Source organism: Rana temporaria, chromosome 3, assembly GCF_905171775.1.
Source record: "Rana temporaria chromosome 3, aRanTem1.1, whole genome shotgun sequence".
Classification (NCBI taxonomy): Eukaryota; Metazoa; Chordata; class Amphibia; order Anura; family Ranidae; genus Rana; species Rana temporaria.
In genome coordinates, this window is record NC_053491.1 from 245,864,803 (window position 1) to 245,880,744 (window position 15,942).

The 15,942-nt window shown below is 44.6% G+C and overlaps 1 protein-coding gene across 1 annotated transcript in view; it reads right to left on the reverse strand.

The window, feature by feature from the left end:
* Window positions 1-15,669, reverse strand: part of STC2 (stanniocalcin 2) — a 53,475-nt gene extending 37,806 nt beyond the window's left edge. The window contains exon 1 of the mRNA XM_040344551.1: window positions 15,314-15,669. Within this exon, the coding sequence (XP_040200485.1) occupies window positions 15,314-15,473 (160 nt within the window). The 5' untranslated portion in view covers window positions 15,474-15,669. The remainder of the gene's footprint in view (window positions 1-15,313) is intronic.
* Between the last annotated feature and the right edge of the window lie 273 nt (window positions 15,670-15,942).

A 15,942-nucleotide genomic window follows, 5' to 3' on the forward strand; every position in this document is an offset into this window, starting at 1 on the left:
CTTTTGGGTCACGGTTAACAGTATCCCCAGCCATGAAGGCCGGGAAAGTATGTAATGCAATGCGATCTGCATTGCATTACATTCGGTGGAGCAGAGGGGAGACATCCATCGTCATATTAAAGAGAATGTCACCAAAAAAAAAAAATCATCACATTGGGGACTTTTTGTCTATGCGATGGAATTTTTTTTTTGGAATTGTAAAAAATGAAAGTTACACACAACCCAAGTTACACCCAACCACATAAAATCCCCCCCGAAAAAATTGAGGCCCCTCACCCCCACGTATACACACACGTACAAACGTAAACACATGCGGTGGGGTGTCTGCACCTGAAAACATTGATTGCGATACACAGGTTACATATCGCCATGTATGCTGTAATGAGAGCAATAATTCTAGCACCAGATCTCCTTCGTAACGCTAAACTGATGACTTAAAGCGGAGGTTTACCCTCAGGCCCCGTACACACAACAGAGTTTCTCGGCAGAATTCACCGAGAAACTCGGTCAAAACCCGGATTCTGCCGAGAAACTCTGTCGTCTGTACAGTTTTGGCTCGATGGACCCGCCGAGGAGCTCGACGAGAAAATAGAGAACATGTTCTCTATTTTCTCGTTGTTCTATGGGAGAAGGCGGCCCGCCGAGCTTCTCGGCGGCTTCATCCCAAAACTCGACGAGGAACTCGACGTGCTTTGCACGTCGAGTTCTTTGGCCGTGTGTACGGGGCCTTAGAGAGCACATTTTCCCCTTAGATTAATGCTCGTTTTGTCTAGGGGAATCGGCTAGTTGTTTTAAAATATGATCCGTACTTACCGTTTACGAGATGCATCCTCTCCGTCGCTTCCGGGTATGGGCTGCGGGAATGGGCGTTCCTTCTTGATTGACAGTCTTCCGAGAGGCTTCCGACGGTCGCATCCATCGCGTCACGATTTTCAGAAAGAAGCCGAACGTCGGTGCGCAGGCGCAGTATAGAGCCGCACCGACGTTCGGCTTCTTTCGGCTACGAGTGACGCGATGGATGCGACCGTCGGAAGCCTCTCGGAAGACTGTCAATCAAGAAGGAACGCCCGCTCCCGAAGACCCATACCCGGAAGCGAAGGAGAAGATGCATCTCGAAAACGGGTAAGTACTGCTCATATTTTAAAACAAATAGCCGATTCCCCTAGACCAAACGAGCAGGAATCTAAGGTGGAAAAGGGCAAAAATTAAATAAATTGGTGAACTCCCGCTTTAAGCCTCGTACACATGACCGAGGAACTCGACGGGCGAAACACATCGTTTTCCTCGTCGAGTTCCTTGTTAGGCTGTCGAGGAACTCGACAAGCCAAGTTTTTCCATTCCCGTCGAGGAAATAGAGAACTTGCTCTCTTTTTGGCTCGTCGAGTTTCTCGACAGTTTCCTAGACGAAAATGTACACACGACCGGTTTCCTCGGCAAAAAAATATCTCCCAGCAAGTTTCTTGCTGGTTTTTGCCGAGAAACTCGGTCGTGTGTACGAGGCCTTATAGTTTTTTTCTTCTGCCTATGGAAAATATCGGGGACCTAAGTTTGTCGCCATTTCACGGGCGCACGCAAATTAAAGGTTTGACATGTTGGGCATCTATTTACTCGGTACAACCTCAGCTTTTGTATTTTACCAAACAATTGGGTCATTTATTGCGCCCTAAAATTACCTTTGCGGTAATATCGTGTGACATAAAAAATTGGAACTACGTACCACTATTTTATGGCCTAGGATGTCTGCTTTCAGAAAATATATAATGTTTGGGGTTTATGTAACCTTCAGGCCTAAAAATTATATTTTAACCACTAGCCTACCGCCCGCCGTCATATGCTGGCGGGACGATAAGCCTCTCATTTTGAGCGGACGTCATATGATGTCTTCGCCTTCCCGAGCCACTAGGGGACCCGATGCGTGTGCCTGGCGGCCGCGATGTTCACCGGGCACCTGCGATTGCCCAGTAACTGAGCAGGACTGTGGATCTCTGTGTGTAAACACAGAGATCCACATCCTGTCAGGGAGAGGAGACCGATGGTGTGTGCCTTTTACACCGATCGGTCACCTCCCCCAGTCAGTCCCCTCCCCCTACGGTTAGAATCACTCCCTAGGGAACACATTTAACCCCTTGATCGCCCCCTGGTGTTAATCCCTTCCCTGCCAGTCACATTTACACAGTAATCAGTGCATATTTATAGCACCGTTCGCTGTATAAATGTGAATGGTCCCAAAATAGTGTCAAAAGTGTCCGACATGTCCGCCACAATATTGCAGTCAACAGGGACATCGGACAGTCTAAAAGCTATGACACGATGTCATGACAAAGGATTCCAAATAAACACATTTTTTCCCCCTATAATATAAACACATTTTCACCTAATTTACCCAGTTTACAAAATAAACTCAGAATTCCCTCGTTTTAGTATGACGATGAGGTCACCTCTAGCTGTCCTAAGTCACGTCATATAACTAAAGAAGTATCTAAGTAACATAAATGTTTTGAAAACATCCCTCTTGTCCCTCACGCTTGGCTCTTCAGTTCACTATGAGTTGTAAATTGAAGATATCAAATAAGCTACAAAATGCTGACCCTGTGACCCATGGAAGCAGTGTATGTTTTAAACATCTGCTGGAGCAGCCAGGAAGTGTGACCCTACTTGTACTGAGGTTGGCTCATGTACTTCGTAAATATTTCTGCACTAAGAAAAAGTGAAGGAGAATTCCCTGTTCTCACCAGATACCAGACCATGTTCTATTATCCCATTATCCAAACATAAATTTGTCTATTCTAGTCTGTGACTCGAACCATGGGATTGAAAGAACTAACCACAAAGTGCTCAGTGGTCAAAATGAAATGTGTGCAATGTTTTGCAAGAATATCTGAGTATTAGCGACTAGAGGGATTAGAGGAAACACTTTATAGAGTTTTTTTGAATAAAACTTGTGATTAGGTAATTGTTAGAAAAAAAAAATGTGTAGCATGTATCATGCCGCGTACACACGACCATTTTCCGGGTTCTAAAAAATGAATGTCATTAAAAACTATCGTGTGTGGGCTCCAAAGCCTAGTAAAAATGGGCATTAATAATTTCGAACATGCTCTATTTTTTCACAACGTTTTTAACGTTGACGTTTATAAGGTTGTAAAAAATGGTCGTGCTCAGAATGCTCAGAAGCAAGTTATGTGACGGGAGCGGTAAAACTACCATTCATAATGGAGTAAGCACATTCATCACGCTGTAACAGACAGAAAAGCGCGAATCGTCTTTTACTGACACAGAATCAGCTAAAGCAGCCCAAAGGGTGGCGCCATCCGCATGGATCTTCCCCTTTATAGTGCCGTCGTACGTCACCGCGCTTTGCTAGATACATTTTTTTTTCACAATCGTGTGTAGGCAAGATCATTAAGATCAGGTTGACAAAAACATTGTTTTTTTTCTAGACCCTTAAAAACTTCATTTTTTAGAACCCGAAAAACGGTCGTGTGTACGCAGCATTAGTGTGCTATTACCGGGAAATTTACCAGTTCTGGAATTGGGTTTGTCACCATTATTTAACCACTTAAGGACCGCCTCCTGCACATATACGTCGGCAGAATGGCACGGCTGGGCACAAGCACGTACCTTTACGTCCTCTTTAAGTGCCCAGCCGTGGGTCGCGGGGACGCGCCCGCGACCCGGTCCGAAGCTCCGTGGCCGCGGGACCCAATCGCCGCCGGAGTCCCGAGATCAGTCCCCGGAGCTGAAGAACGGGGTGAGCTGTGTGTAAACACAGCTTCCCTGTTCTTCACTGTGGCACAGTCATTAATCGTCTGTTCCCTGATATAGGGAAAGGCGATCAATGACTTCACACGTCAAGCCCTCCCCCCTACAGTTAGAAACACATATGAGGTCACACTTAACCCCTTCAGCGCCCCTAGTGGTTAAAGATGTTGTAAAGGTAAAAATCCCATGCGCGTTCTCGTCTTCCTATTCGGTTCCCAGCCTGGCCGTTGAATGGCTAGGCTGGGCGGATTGATAGCAGCGCAGCCATTGGCTGCTGCTGTCAATCACAGCGGATGACGCGGCGCGCCGGGGGGCAGGGCCGAGTGATACAGTCGGCGGCTATATCACGGGAGCGCGCTCACAAAAGCTTTCCACCATGCGAGGGAGCTCGCATGAACGTGGAAAGCTTTTGCGAGGAGGAGTAGAGACAGCCGCCGAGAGACCCCAGCAGACACGGATCGGGGCCACTCTGTGCAAAACGAACTGCACAGCGGAGGTAAGTATAACATGTTTGTTATTTTTAAACCAAAAAAATCTTGCCTTTAGTGTCCCTTTAACTCCCAAACTGCAATTTTCACAGTAAACAATGCATTTTTATTGTCCGATGTATCTGCCATAATGCCGCAGTCACTAAAAAAAAAAAAAAACGCTGATCGCCGCCATTGGTAGTAAAAAAAAAAAATATTAATAAAAATGCAATAAAACTATCCCCTATTTTGTAAACGCTATAAATTTTGCGCAAACCAATCGATAAACGCTTATTGCAATTTTTTTTACCCAAAATATGTAGAAGAATACATATCGGCCTAAACTGTGAACAAAAATGTTTTTTATATCTTTTTTGGGGGTATTTATTATAGCAAAAAGTAAAAAATATATTATTTTTTTCAAAATTGACGCTCTATTTTTGTTTATAGCGCAAAAAATAAAAAACGCAGAGGTGATCAAATTCCACCAAAAGAAAGCTATATTTGTGGGGAAAAAAGGACGTCAATTTTGTTTGGGAGCCACGTCGCACGACGTGCAATTATCAGTTAAAGCGACGCAGTGCCGAATCGCAAAAACTGGCCAGGTCCTTTACCTGCGTAATCGTCCGGGTCTTAAGTGGTTAAACCAAACAATAATTCCAAGGTATTAAACATTCTTTAGGATTTTTTGTATTGTTGTTAATTTGTAATGTTTGAAAATTAGATTCTAACTCTCATATCCTATCGCACGTAAATAAAGTTACATTTTCCTGATATAACAGAATGTTGACCAATACATGAAGGTAGGTATTCTTGTGAGGTTACCGCCATCACTGGACATGCTCATTAGGTGTCTAAGAACCATGGTGGCCAAACCAGGAATTTATTATTATTATTAAACAGGATTTGTATAGCGCCAGCAGTGTGCGCAGTGCTTTACAACATGAGGGCAAACAGTACAGTTACAATACAATTTATTACAAGAGGGATCAGAGGGCCCTGCTCGTTAGAGCTTACAATCAACAATATGAAGCATATCCCTCTATAGTGTGTACTTTTCTCAATTAAAGTGTTTAATTCTCCATTTTATATTCCTGATATGTGCCTGCTGTACCATGTACTTGTATAAGAAACTATATTTTTCTCTTTGTATTGCTTCCTGAGTGTGCTGATGCTTCTCCTCTCCCCCAGCTCTTATTCATCTGAGAACAGAGGGAATGTGATCACTTAGAAAAAAGGGAAAACATGTATTTATAATGTTTTTTTTTTTATATCTATACAAAGAAAGTTCGCCTTTTATTTCCATTTTAAACTTAATGGATTGTTTTACAAGGTGATCGTTAACAGTCACTTTAAGAGCACTAAGTGTCATTTCTGTCTGCTGCTTCCTTCCTCAGCTATCATCATGAATCACCTCTGATGAATTTTCCTGACACGTAGACCCCTTTCACACTGGGGCGGTTTGCAGGCACTATTGCGCTAAAAATAGCGCCTGCAAACCGACCCTAAACAGCGGCTGCTGTTTCTCCAGTGTGAAAGCCCGAGGGCTTTCACACTGGAGCGGTGCGCTAGCAGGAACGCTCAAAAAGTCCTGCTAGCAGCATCTTTGGAGCGGTGAGAGGAGCGGTGTGTTTACCGCTCCTTCCCATTGAAAGCAATGTGAAACTGCGGCTATATCGCCGGAAATGCGCCTCTGCAGAGGCGCATTGCCGGCGGTATTAACCCTTTTTCGGCCGCTAGCGGGGGTTAAAACCACACCGCTAGCAACCGAATACCGCCGCAATTCCGACGGTATAGCGGCGGTATACCGCCACCGCACCTCCCGCCCCAGTGTGAAAGGGGCCTAATGCCGCGTACACACGACCATTTTTAATGGTCTAGAAAAACCAAAGATTCTTGTCAAGCCTGCCTTGCCTACACACGATCGTGAAAAAAAATGCTCTAGCAAAGCGCGGTGACGTACAACACGTACGACGGCACTAAAAAGGGGAAGTTCCATTCGGATGGCGCCACCCTTGGGGCTGCTTTTGTGTTGGTAAAAGTTTGGTGAGAGACGATTTGCGCTTTTCAGTCTTTGTGCTTTTCAGTCTGTTACAGCGTGACGAATGTGCTATCTCCATTACAAACGCTAGTTTTACCAGAATGAGCGCTCCCGTCTCATAACTTGCTTCTGAGCATGCGTGTTTTTTTCACGTCGTTAAAGCCTACACACGACCATTTTTCACGACGTGAAAAATGACGCGAAAAAATAGAGCATGTTCTAAATTTTTAATGGTCATTTTTCACGTCATGAAAAATGCTCTGGAGCCCACACATGGTTGTTTTTAAGGACATTTAAAAAAAATTGCATTTTTCACATCATGAAAAAGGTCATGTGTACGCGACATAAGAGAAAAATGGTGACAGGGGAGGGAACTCCAGCAGATTGACAGCCTCGGCTCTGTTCCTGTGAGCTGTGTGATTGGCGGTGTGTCACTTCCCTCCAATCAGCTCTCAGAGCTCTCCCCAATGATGTAACTTTATCTCTCCGTCCCTACTTTTAGAAGTGGAGATATCCTGTGTAAATGCAGCACTTTGAATGGCTCTAGAGAAGAAAGAGCTGCAATTAGACAGGTATAACCTATGTAGGAGGATTTGTATCCTCTCTGTGTATCACCTGAAGTCAGTCGCTTCACTGGGTATATGTGAGGGTTTACAACCACTTTATAGTAGCCTTGTTTCCTAGTAGCTCTCATACTCCAGTGCTCTATGCTGGCATAGCTGGCTAAATACCATAACATTTATTACAAGTGTCCTTATGCAAGCTTGGATTGCAGAAAAAACGAATAGGGTGTGTGCCTGACCAAGTCTGTTAAATCAGTGGTTCTCAACCTCAGTCCTTAAAGCGGGGGTTCACCCAAAAAAAATGTTAACATTACATTCAGCCGAGTTGTCAGAATGACAATCGGCTGTTTTTTTATTTTATTTTATCCCCGTACATACCGTATTTTCACCGTCACTTCCGGGTATGTCTTCTGCGGGACTGGGCGTTCCTATCTGATTGACAGGCTTCCGACCGTCGCATACAGCGCGTCACGAGTTGCCGAAAGAAGCCAGACTGCGAGTCGGCTCTATACGGCGCCTGTGCACCGACGTTCGGCTTCTTTCGGCAACTCGTGACACGCAGTATGCCGGTCGGAAGCCTGTCAATCAATTAGGAATGCCCAGTCCCGCGGCAGTGAAAATACGGTATGTACGGGGATAAAATAAATAAAATAACTCGGCTGGATGTAATGTTAAAAAATAAATTTTGGGGTGAACCCCCGCTTTAAGTACCCACAACAGTCCATGTTTAAATCAATATCAATGACATGGTTTTGATAATTGTCATTTTATCTAAGAGAAGTTCCCAAAACAAGTACCCCCAACGGGCCATGATGACTGAGGTTAAGAACCACTGTGTTAGATTACAGATGGCTTCCCATCAGTGCCACCTATCAGTACAGCCTCATCAGTGCCCACCATTGCTGCCTCATCAGTGCCCATCAATGCTGCCTAATCAGCGCCCATTAGTGCAGCCTCATCAGCGCACATTAGTGAAGGAGAAAAATTACCTGTTTGCAAAATTGTATAACAAACTATGATTTTTTTTTTAAATTTTTGGTCTTTATTCATTTAATTAACAAAAAAAAAACTGTGGTAATTAAATACCACCAAAAGAAAGCTCTAATTGTGTGAACAAAACGATAAAAATATTGTTTGGGTACAGTGTTGCATGACCGCGCAATTCTCATTCAAAGTGTGACAGCGCTAAAAGCCCAAAACTGGCCTGGGCAGGAAGGTGTTAAAAGTGCCCTGTAAGCAAGTGGTTAAAGAAGTTTCCTTGTCTCATATGGTATACTGAGTGTAGCACCCTCCTAGGTAGGTATCAGAGTGAGTGAATATAGTTTTTGGTTTCTCTGCCTAAGGCCCCTTTCACACTGGGGCGGGAGGTGCGGTGGTTGTAAAGCACCTCTATTTTTAGCGGCTCTTTACCGCTAATTTCATGGTGCTATTCGGCCACTAGCTGGGCGGTTTTACCCCCCACTAGTGGCGGAGAAAGGGTTAAAACTGCCCGCAATGTGGTATAGCCGTTCTGTTCCATTGATTTCAATGGGCAGGAGCGGTGGAGGAGTGGTAAACACACCGCTCCTTCACCGCTCCAAAGATGCGGCTAGCAGGACTTTTGTTCCCGTCCTGCTAGCGCACCGCTCCAGTGTGAAAGCCCTCGGGGCTTTCACACTGGAGAAACAGCAGGCGCTGTTTCAGGTCGACTTGCAGGCGCTATTTTTAGCGCAATAGCGCCTGCAAACCGCTCCCTGTGTGAAAGGGATCTAACAGAGACACAGCTAGTTAAGTAGGGTGACCAGACATCCCCGGTTTCAGGGGACAGTCCCCGGATTGAGGACACTGTCCCTGGACCAAGTCTGTCCCCGGTTTTGTCCCCAGATTGGATTTGAACATGGGCTGGGGCAATTTCAAAGACATTCAGTGCAGAATAAAAAAAAATATCTGAATTACACACCCCCCTCCGCCGCTCCTACTAGCTTAGGGGGGGTGTATTTTTTTCCCATAATTTGTGCCCCTTTCGGATGATCATGTGCTGGTCGGAGCAGAGGGATTATTTAATCAGTTTAGGGCGCATGCCCATTCAGCTCCACTCGCATGTTCTTCTGCCTTGGCTCAAGTCCCGGCCAGCCGCCTGCCTGTTTATCTCCTTGCCTTCCTGGTGGAGGGATCTTCCTCTGCACCCCATCCAGTAGTAGCCGGGGCCCAGAGAGTGAGACTTGACAGGCTGTGAGGCGGGCGGCGACGGGTAGAGAGTCGCTGATTGCCGCCATTATTGGTAAAAAAAAAAAAATATGTCCCCAGATTTAATTTAAAAAATCTGATCTCCTTATAGTTAAAGGAACACTAAAGGTTCATTTTTTATTAGATCAATTGATTGCTGTAAGCTAGAGCATTTAAATATCACTTACCTCGTTTTTCCTTTTGACCTCCAAAATACAGTAATCCAGGTTTGAAAATGCCATTTCCTATCTTTCCTCTTGCTTTCCACCAGCATCTGAGCCGTTTTGCATGGTGGAAAGCAGAATGTGCTCACCCCCTCCCAATGACTACAGCCCTGCGTGAAGATGCTCTCTTATCCCTCACAGGCATGGAGGCTAAGCCTAATGGGAACTGTAGTTACCATTAGGCCGTGATGTAGCAAGAATGAATGCGCACCGCAAACCAGGAAGTCAGTGAGAATAATGATTCAGGAGTGCTGGAGGTGAATAAAAAAAGCTTGATTTCAACAGGTATCAAACTAGTTATAATGCAAAACATTACTTTTTACTTTATCAGCTACTGTCAGACTTTAATTTAAGAGGAACATATTTTTGTCTTTACAACCCCTTTAAGTGCTGTCTGCTTAACAGAGATGCTGTGATTGTTTAGTATGGTCTGCTCAGTGTGTTCTGGTGCTGCTCATAGTGTCTGTAATTTCACACGGGTCTAGTAGCTATGGGAGATACTGGACAGTGGGTGAAAACCATTCAGATGAGAGCATGACTATTCATACAGCCCTGGCCAATTAGAAGGGGATGTGCCCCAATGCATGCTTGGTGACTATGTATATCTGAAGAGCACATGGGCTCTGGTTCTTCCTCTACAGAGAGAGGTCTGCCGTCTCTCCCCAACACAGTCTGTCACATCGTGCCGCTGCTTGTTAACTGTGCCGTTACCGGCGGCTCCCGTGCGCATGTGTGGGAGTGACGTCATTGTGGCTCCGGACAATCACAGCTCCGGAGCCGTGATACTCGGAAGCAAACTCCGGGAGAGATGTCCGCGGTCGGAGGGGGGTCGAGGGTGGCTGCGGGGGGTTCGATCTAAGGTAAGTAATACATAATGAGCTAGTATGCTATGCATACTAGCTCATTATGCCCTTGTCTTGCAGGTTTTTATTAAAAAATGTAAATGTTTTAAGGGTTTACAACCACTTTAAAAAGCTGTTCTCACTTGTGTATAGTTAATTTGGAGTATCCTACTATTTCCCTTAGGCCCCTTTCACACTGGGACGGGAGGTGCGATGGCGGTATAGCGCCGCTATTTTTAGTGGCGCTATACTGTCGGAATTGCAGCGGTATTCGGCCGCTAGCGGTGTGGTTTTAACCCCCACTAGCGGCCGAAAAAGGGTTAATACCTGGCGGTATAGCCGCGGTTTCCCATTGCTTTCAATGGGAATGAGAGGTGGAGGAGCGGTAAACACACTGCTCCTCTCACCGCTCCAAAGATGCTGCTAGCAGGACTTTGAGCGGTCCTGCTGGCGCACCGCTCCACTGTGAAAGCCCTCGGGCTTTCACACTCGAGAAACAGCAGCCGCTGTTTAGGGTCGGTTTGCATGTGCTATTTTTAGTGCAATAGCGCCTGTAAACCGCCCCAGTATGAAAGGGGTCTTATCCTTTCCAAGTTCTCCAAATAAAATACAAAAACACATCCCCTAGACTGGTTATGGGAGACCCGGGCACAAAGTGGCTCCTGCGAGGGTAGCGCTATATGAGTATTATTTGTCTATACTGTAGATATCTGCCTAAAAAGGTATCCAAACTGCAAGTAAATTTGGATTGGGTCTCTACTGAAAATACTCTAATCGGTAACTATTTTATAGAGCAAAGTAAATACAGTGAAGCCTCGTACACACGACCGAGGAACTCGACGGGCGAAACACATCGTTTTCCTCGTCGAGTTCCTTGTTAGGCTGTCGAGGATCTCGACAAGGCAAGTTTCTCCATTGCCGTCGAGAAAAAAAGAAGACATGCTCTCTTTTTGGCTCGACGGGATCCTCGACAGTTTCCTCATCGAAAAATGTACACACGACCGGTTTCCTCTGCAAAAAAAAAAATCCCAGCAAGTTTCTTACTGGTTTTTGCCGAGAAACTCGGTCGTGTGTACAAGGGCCTTAATGCAGGGGTGTCAAACTGGCGGCCCTCCAGCTGTTCCGAAACTACAAGTCCCATCATGCCTCTGCCTGTGAGATTCATGCTTGTAACTGTTAGCCTTGCAATGCCTCATGGGACTTGTAGTTTTGCAACAGCTGGAAGGCCGCCAGTTTGACACCCCTGCCTTAATGTGTGTGAACAACGATGCGTCTTTACTGGTACAGTTAAGTATTGGAGGCATTCTGGAGGTAAGCATGTCTCATCCTGAGCTCCCAACTATGACATGGATCTCTCTCTTAAGACTGATCCCTGATTCTATCACCACACACAGGAGTGACGTACACAGGAGAACCTGTTACGTAGAGGATGTGGTCTAACACAGTGATGGCACTGCCAGACCCTGGGTGACTTTAACGCTTTTAACATAACAGAACCTTCATATATTCTAATTTAGACCTGTACCTTTTCATCCTTCTTTATAGAACGATTTAACACGGACTTAATCATAACATAGACTCTCACTCTCACTTGGCACACTGCTAGCCAGTGGCTTGTAAACAACATAAATCATTATAAAGCCAAGCTTGCTTGGAATGTACCTACGTATGTCTGACACAAGCACACAGAGACAGGCTTCTGTAGACCACAAAGCTAATGAAATGTTCCCTGGGGGAAGTGAAAAAAGAAATGCTTAGTGCAGTTGGCATTCTATGGCTCTCCAACTGACGTATAACTACAAATCCCAGGTCACTCTGTTAACAATCAGATCCAAGGAGCTGCGGTGGCTCAACGCGATTGGCACTGCGCTGACAAGCCATTCACCTCTGCAGCTAGGGGTTCGGATCACGGTCTCGGCTACATGTGAATTGAGTTTGGTGGTCTCAGACCGGCTCCCGGTGGGTGTGCTATGCGAGGTAAGCCTGCGCTTAGTACGCCCACCCCCCCTCCCACAAAAACCACCACACTTACACGCACTCGAAATTGGGTTAACATGCACGCACTTTGACCACGCGGTCTCTAAAAAGAGAGGCGAAGGACTAACAGGGCTGGTTGAGCGGGCTAGATTCTCTCACTCCCTTATAGGGAGTCCCTCTGCCCCGTTGGGCTTCAAAGCGGAGCAGGTAGGACGGTCTGTGTGGGAGGACCCCCTCACACCCGCCATTGCCACCCGAGGCATGGAGAAAGGTGGCAGATTGCCTCTGGGGGAGGCCTGCCTACTCTCAACTCCTGCAGTCCGGCTCCTCTCTCGAGTACATGCACAAAATACACTTAAAAAAAAAAACAATCAGATCCAAGCTGGGACTTATAGTTACACAAGAACTGGTAGCCCATAGGTAGAATAGAACTGTGAACCCATTCCCTGGAGGGAGTGGTGGGGTACTGGCAGACATGAAGACCTTTCATTGGTCAGGACAGATTTCTATGAGCCATGGTAGTGCACTGATTGGTGGGCATGGTTAAGGGTAATGGTTTTTCACATCTTCAGGCATCGGCTTCCTTGGGTGCTCTTGGCATTCGCTCACATAACACCTCGTGCTGGATGACTTTCTGCTGTCCAGTGCCGTGACCATAGATCTGAACGTGGAGCAGATAGTGGAATATTGTCCAACACATGCTATCAACAGTAGATCATGCTCTGATCAATGTCTGAATGGTGAAGTATCTACACTCAGGGCCACCATCCCGACATACCTGATTAGCACTGGCCCAGAGGGCAAATGCCCCCCTGCCCCTCCAAGCCTAGTCCTCCCCTTGTCCACTGGTTGTTAGCATCTGCTGTAAAGCTAGATTTACAAAAAAAAAAAAATAATAATCTCAAGTCTGTTTTTATACTGAAAAACTTGGCTATGTAAATATTCCAAATATATTTTTACAAATCGGCACATACCATGACTCTAAAAAAAAAAAAAAAAAAAAAACAGCCTTTACAGTGCAACCTTTCTGTGCAAAAATGCTTTCTTGGGCACGGACCAAACACCTCAAAGTACTATTGTTACCTGAACTGGCAAACTGGATCTCGCTGACATGTTTGCTAAACAGAAGACAGGGCATTTCTTGTAAACGATCCCAGCCTTGGTCCAGTCACACAAAACACCATCCTATTTACTACAGCAGCCAGTCTGGGGATGAGAGGATTTTTCAGTCTCTGACTTGTTAACTCTGCAATCCCCATGTGACTGGACTAGTCCTCCCCTAGCAGGCACACTTAGCACGTGCTCTAATACAAGCACTGGTTAGTAGCAAGCATTCACACACTACAAATCTCCCCGCCTGTCATCAGGCTGCATTTTATTGCTCAAAGCAACTTCTCCAATCGTCTAGTTTGCCATATTCCCATAAGATTTGTAACCACATGAGAACTGCCTCTAATCAGGTTGTGAGAACTTTGCAGTGTTGTAAACCACAATGAAACACCATTTCTACAGGTATTAAAATCCCCCTTACATCTCAATCAGTTCTAGCACTAAATCATGGGGAAGGAATGACATGATACAATGGATGTATACCTTGTCATCGTTTTAGCTACACGTCTGTCCATCCATCTTTGTATGTCTATGCACCTCTGCCTGGGGTTGTTACCCATGTACAGGTTAGGGTTGGTAAAAAGCAGATGGGTACGTAGATGGATAGATAGATAGATAGATAGATAGATAGATAGATAGATAGATAGATAGATAGATAGATAGATAGATAGATAGATAGATAGATAGATAGATAGAAGGATAGATAGAAGGATAGATGGCTTCAGGAGATAGGTCACAGGGATAGATAGAAAGATAGATAGATAGATAGATAGATAGATAGATAGATAGATAGATAGATAGATAGACAAGTTAAAATAGAAGATTGATTACTGCAAAAGATTTGTCAAATGTGTAGATAGATCGATATGCATACAAAGAACTCACGTATAGATAACTGCAAGAGATAGGTCAAAGTTTCAAAAATATGATAGATATATAGATAGAGGATGAATATAGATGGATAGATAGAAGGATTGATGGCATCAAGAGATAGGTCAAAGGGATAGATAGATAGATAGATAGATAGATAGATAGATAGATAGATAGATAGATAGATAGATAGATAGATAGATAGGACAGATAGATAGACAGATAGATGGACATACAGTTAGGGATAGATAGATTGATAGATAGACAGATAGATAGATAGATAGATAGATAGATAGATAGATAGATCGATAGATAGATAGATAGATAGATAGATAGATAGATAGATATCTGCAAGAGATTGGTCAATTGTACAGATAGATAGACAGATTGATAGAGAACGAATATATAGATAGATAGATAGATAGATAGATAGATAGATAGATAGATAGATATACATACAGTTAGGGATAGATAGATAGATAGATAGATAGATAGATAGATAGATAGATAGATAGATAGATAGATAGATGACTTAAGGAGATAGGTCAAAGGGATAGATAGATAGATAGATAGATAGATGGACAGACATACAGTTAGGGATAGATAGATAGATAGATAGATAGATAGATAGATAGATAGATAGATAGATAGCTGCAAGAGATTGGTCAATTGTACAGATAGATAGACAGATAGATAGAGAACGAATACATAGATAGATAGAAGGATAGATGGCTTCAGGAGATAGGTCACAGGGATAGATAGATAGATAGATAGATAGATAGATAGATAGATAGATAGATAGATAGATAGATAGATAGATAGATAGATAGACAGACATACCGTTAGGGATATATAAATAGATAGATAGATAGATAGATAGATAGATAGATAGATAGATAGATAGATAGATAGATAGATAGCTGCAAGATATTGGTCAATTGTACAGATAGATAGAGAACAAATATATAGATAGATAGAAGGATAGATGGCTTCAGGAGATAGGTCACATGGATATATAGATGGATAGATAGATAGATAGATAGATAGATAGATAGATAGATAGATAGATAGATAGATAGATAGATAGATAGATAGATGGATAGACAGAGAAACTAAAGGATAGACAGTCACTAGTGTACCAAAAACTTCCGAGGATGCATGATGCCTGATTCCATGTACTGTATCTATGTATCTATATATCTGATGTATGTATATAGTAGGTGATCCATGTCCCAAGCAGGGTGTCTGTTACCTGTGTTCTGCAGGGAGAGCCTCCCTTTCTGATTGGCCAGTTTGTCTGCTCTGTCCTGGTTGCTCTCAGGCAGGTCTGTGGCTTCTGTCCCGAACACGACATCAATGCTGGCGAGTAGGAGTCCCAGAGTGACTAGTGTGTGGAGAAGTTGTGCGCACATGGTCCCGTTCTCACACTTAGGGCTGTAATACCGAGAGGCTGACAGATCAGCCTGTACTTGTAGCACTGGCCAGCCCCCTTCAGCGTGAGTGCAACTCGAGCTGCCCACCAAATACTGGGAATGATGAGAATCGGGGAGGGATGGAGCCTCAAATATCCCCTGCGAGTTCTGCTGTCACTTGAATGAAGGAGTCAAGCAGGTGTTGTCTTAGGCGTGCACCAATCGCAGCGCTCCGGCGCTTTGACAGCTTTCGAAGTGGGCGGGGCCCAGCCCCAGCCTACTCACTACTACGGCGAGGTAGATGATGATGGATGGACTTGTGTCGGCTCTGCAGGGCTTCCCTGCTTTCCGATGTCAGAGCTAAGGCATGCAGAACAATAGAGCTTACATAGACAGAAGGGCTGCACATTTCAAGCAAGGTTCATGTGCTGGCAAGAGGTGCTGGTTACCTTTGTAGATGATCACCACA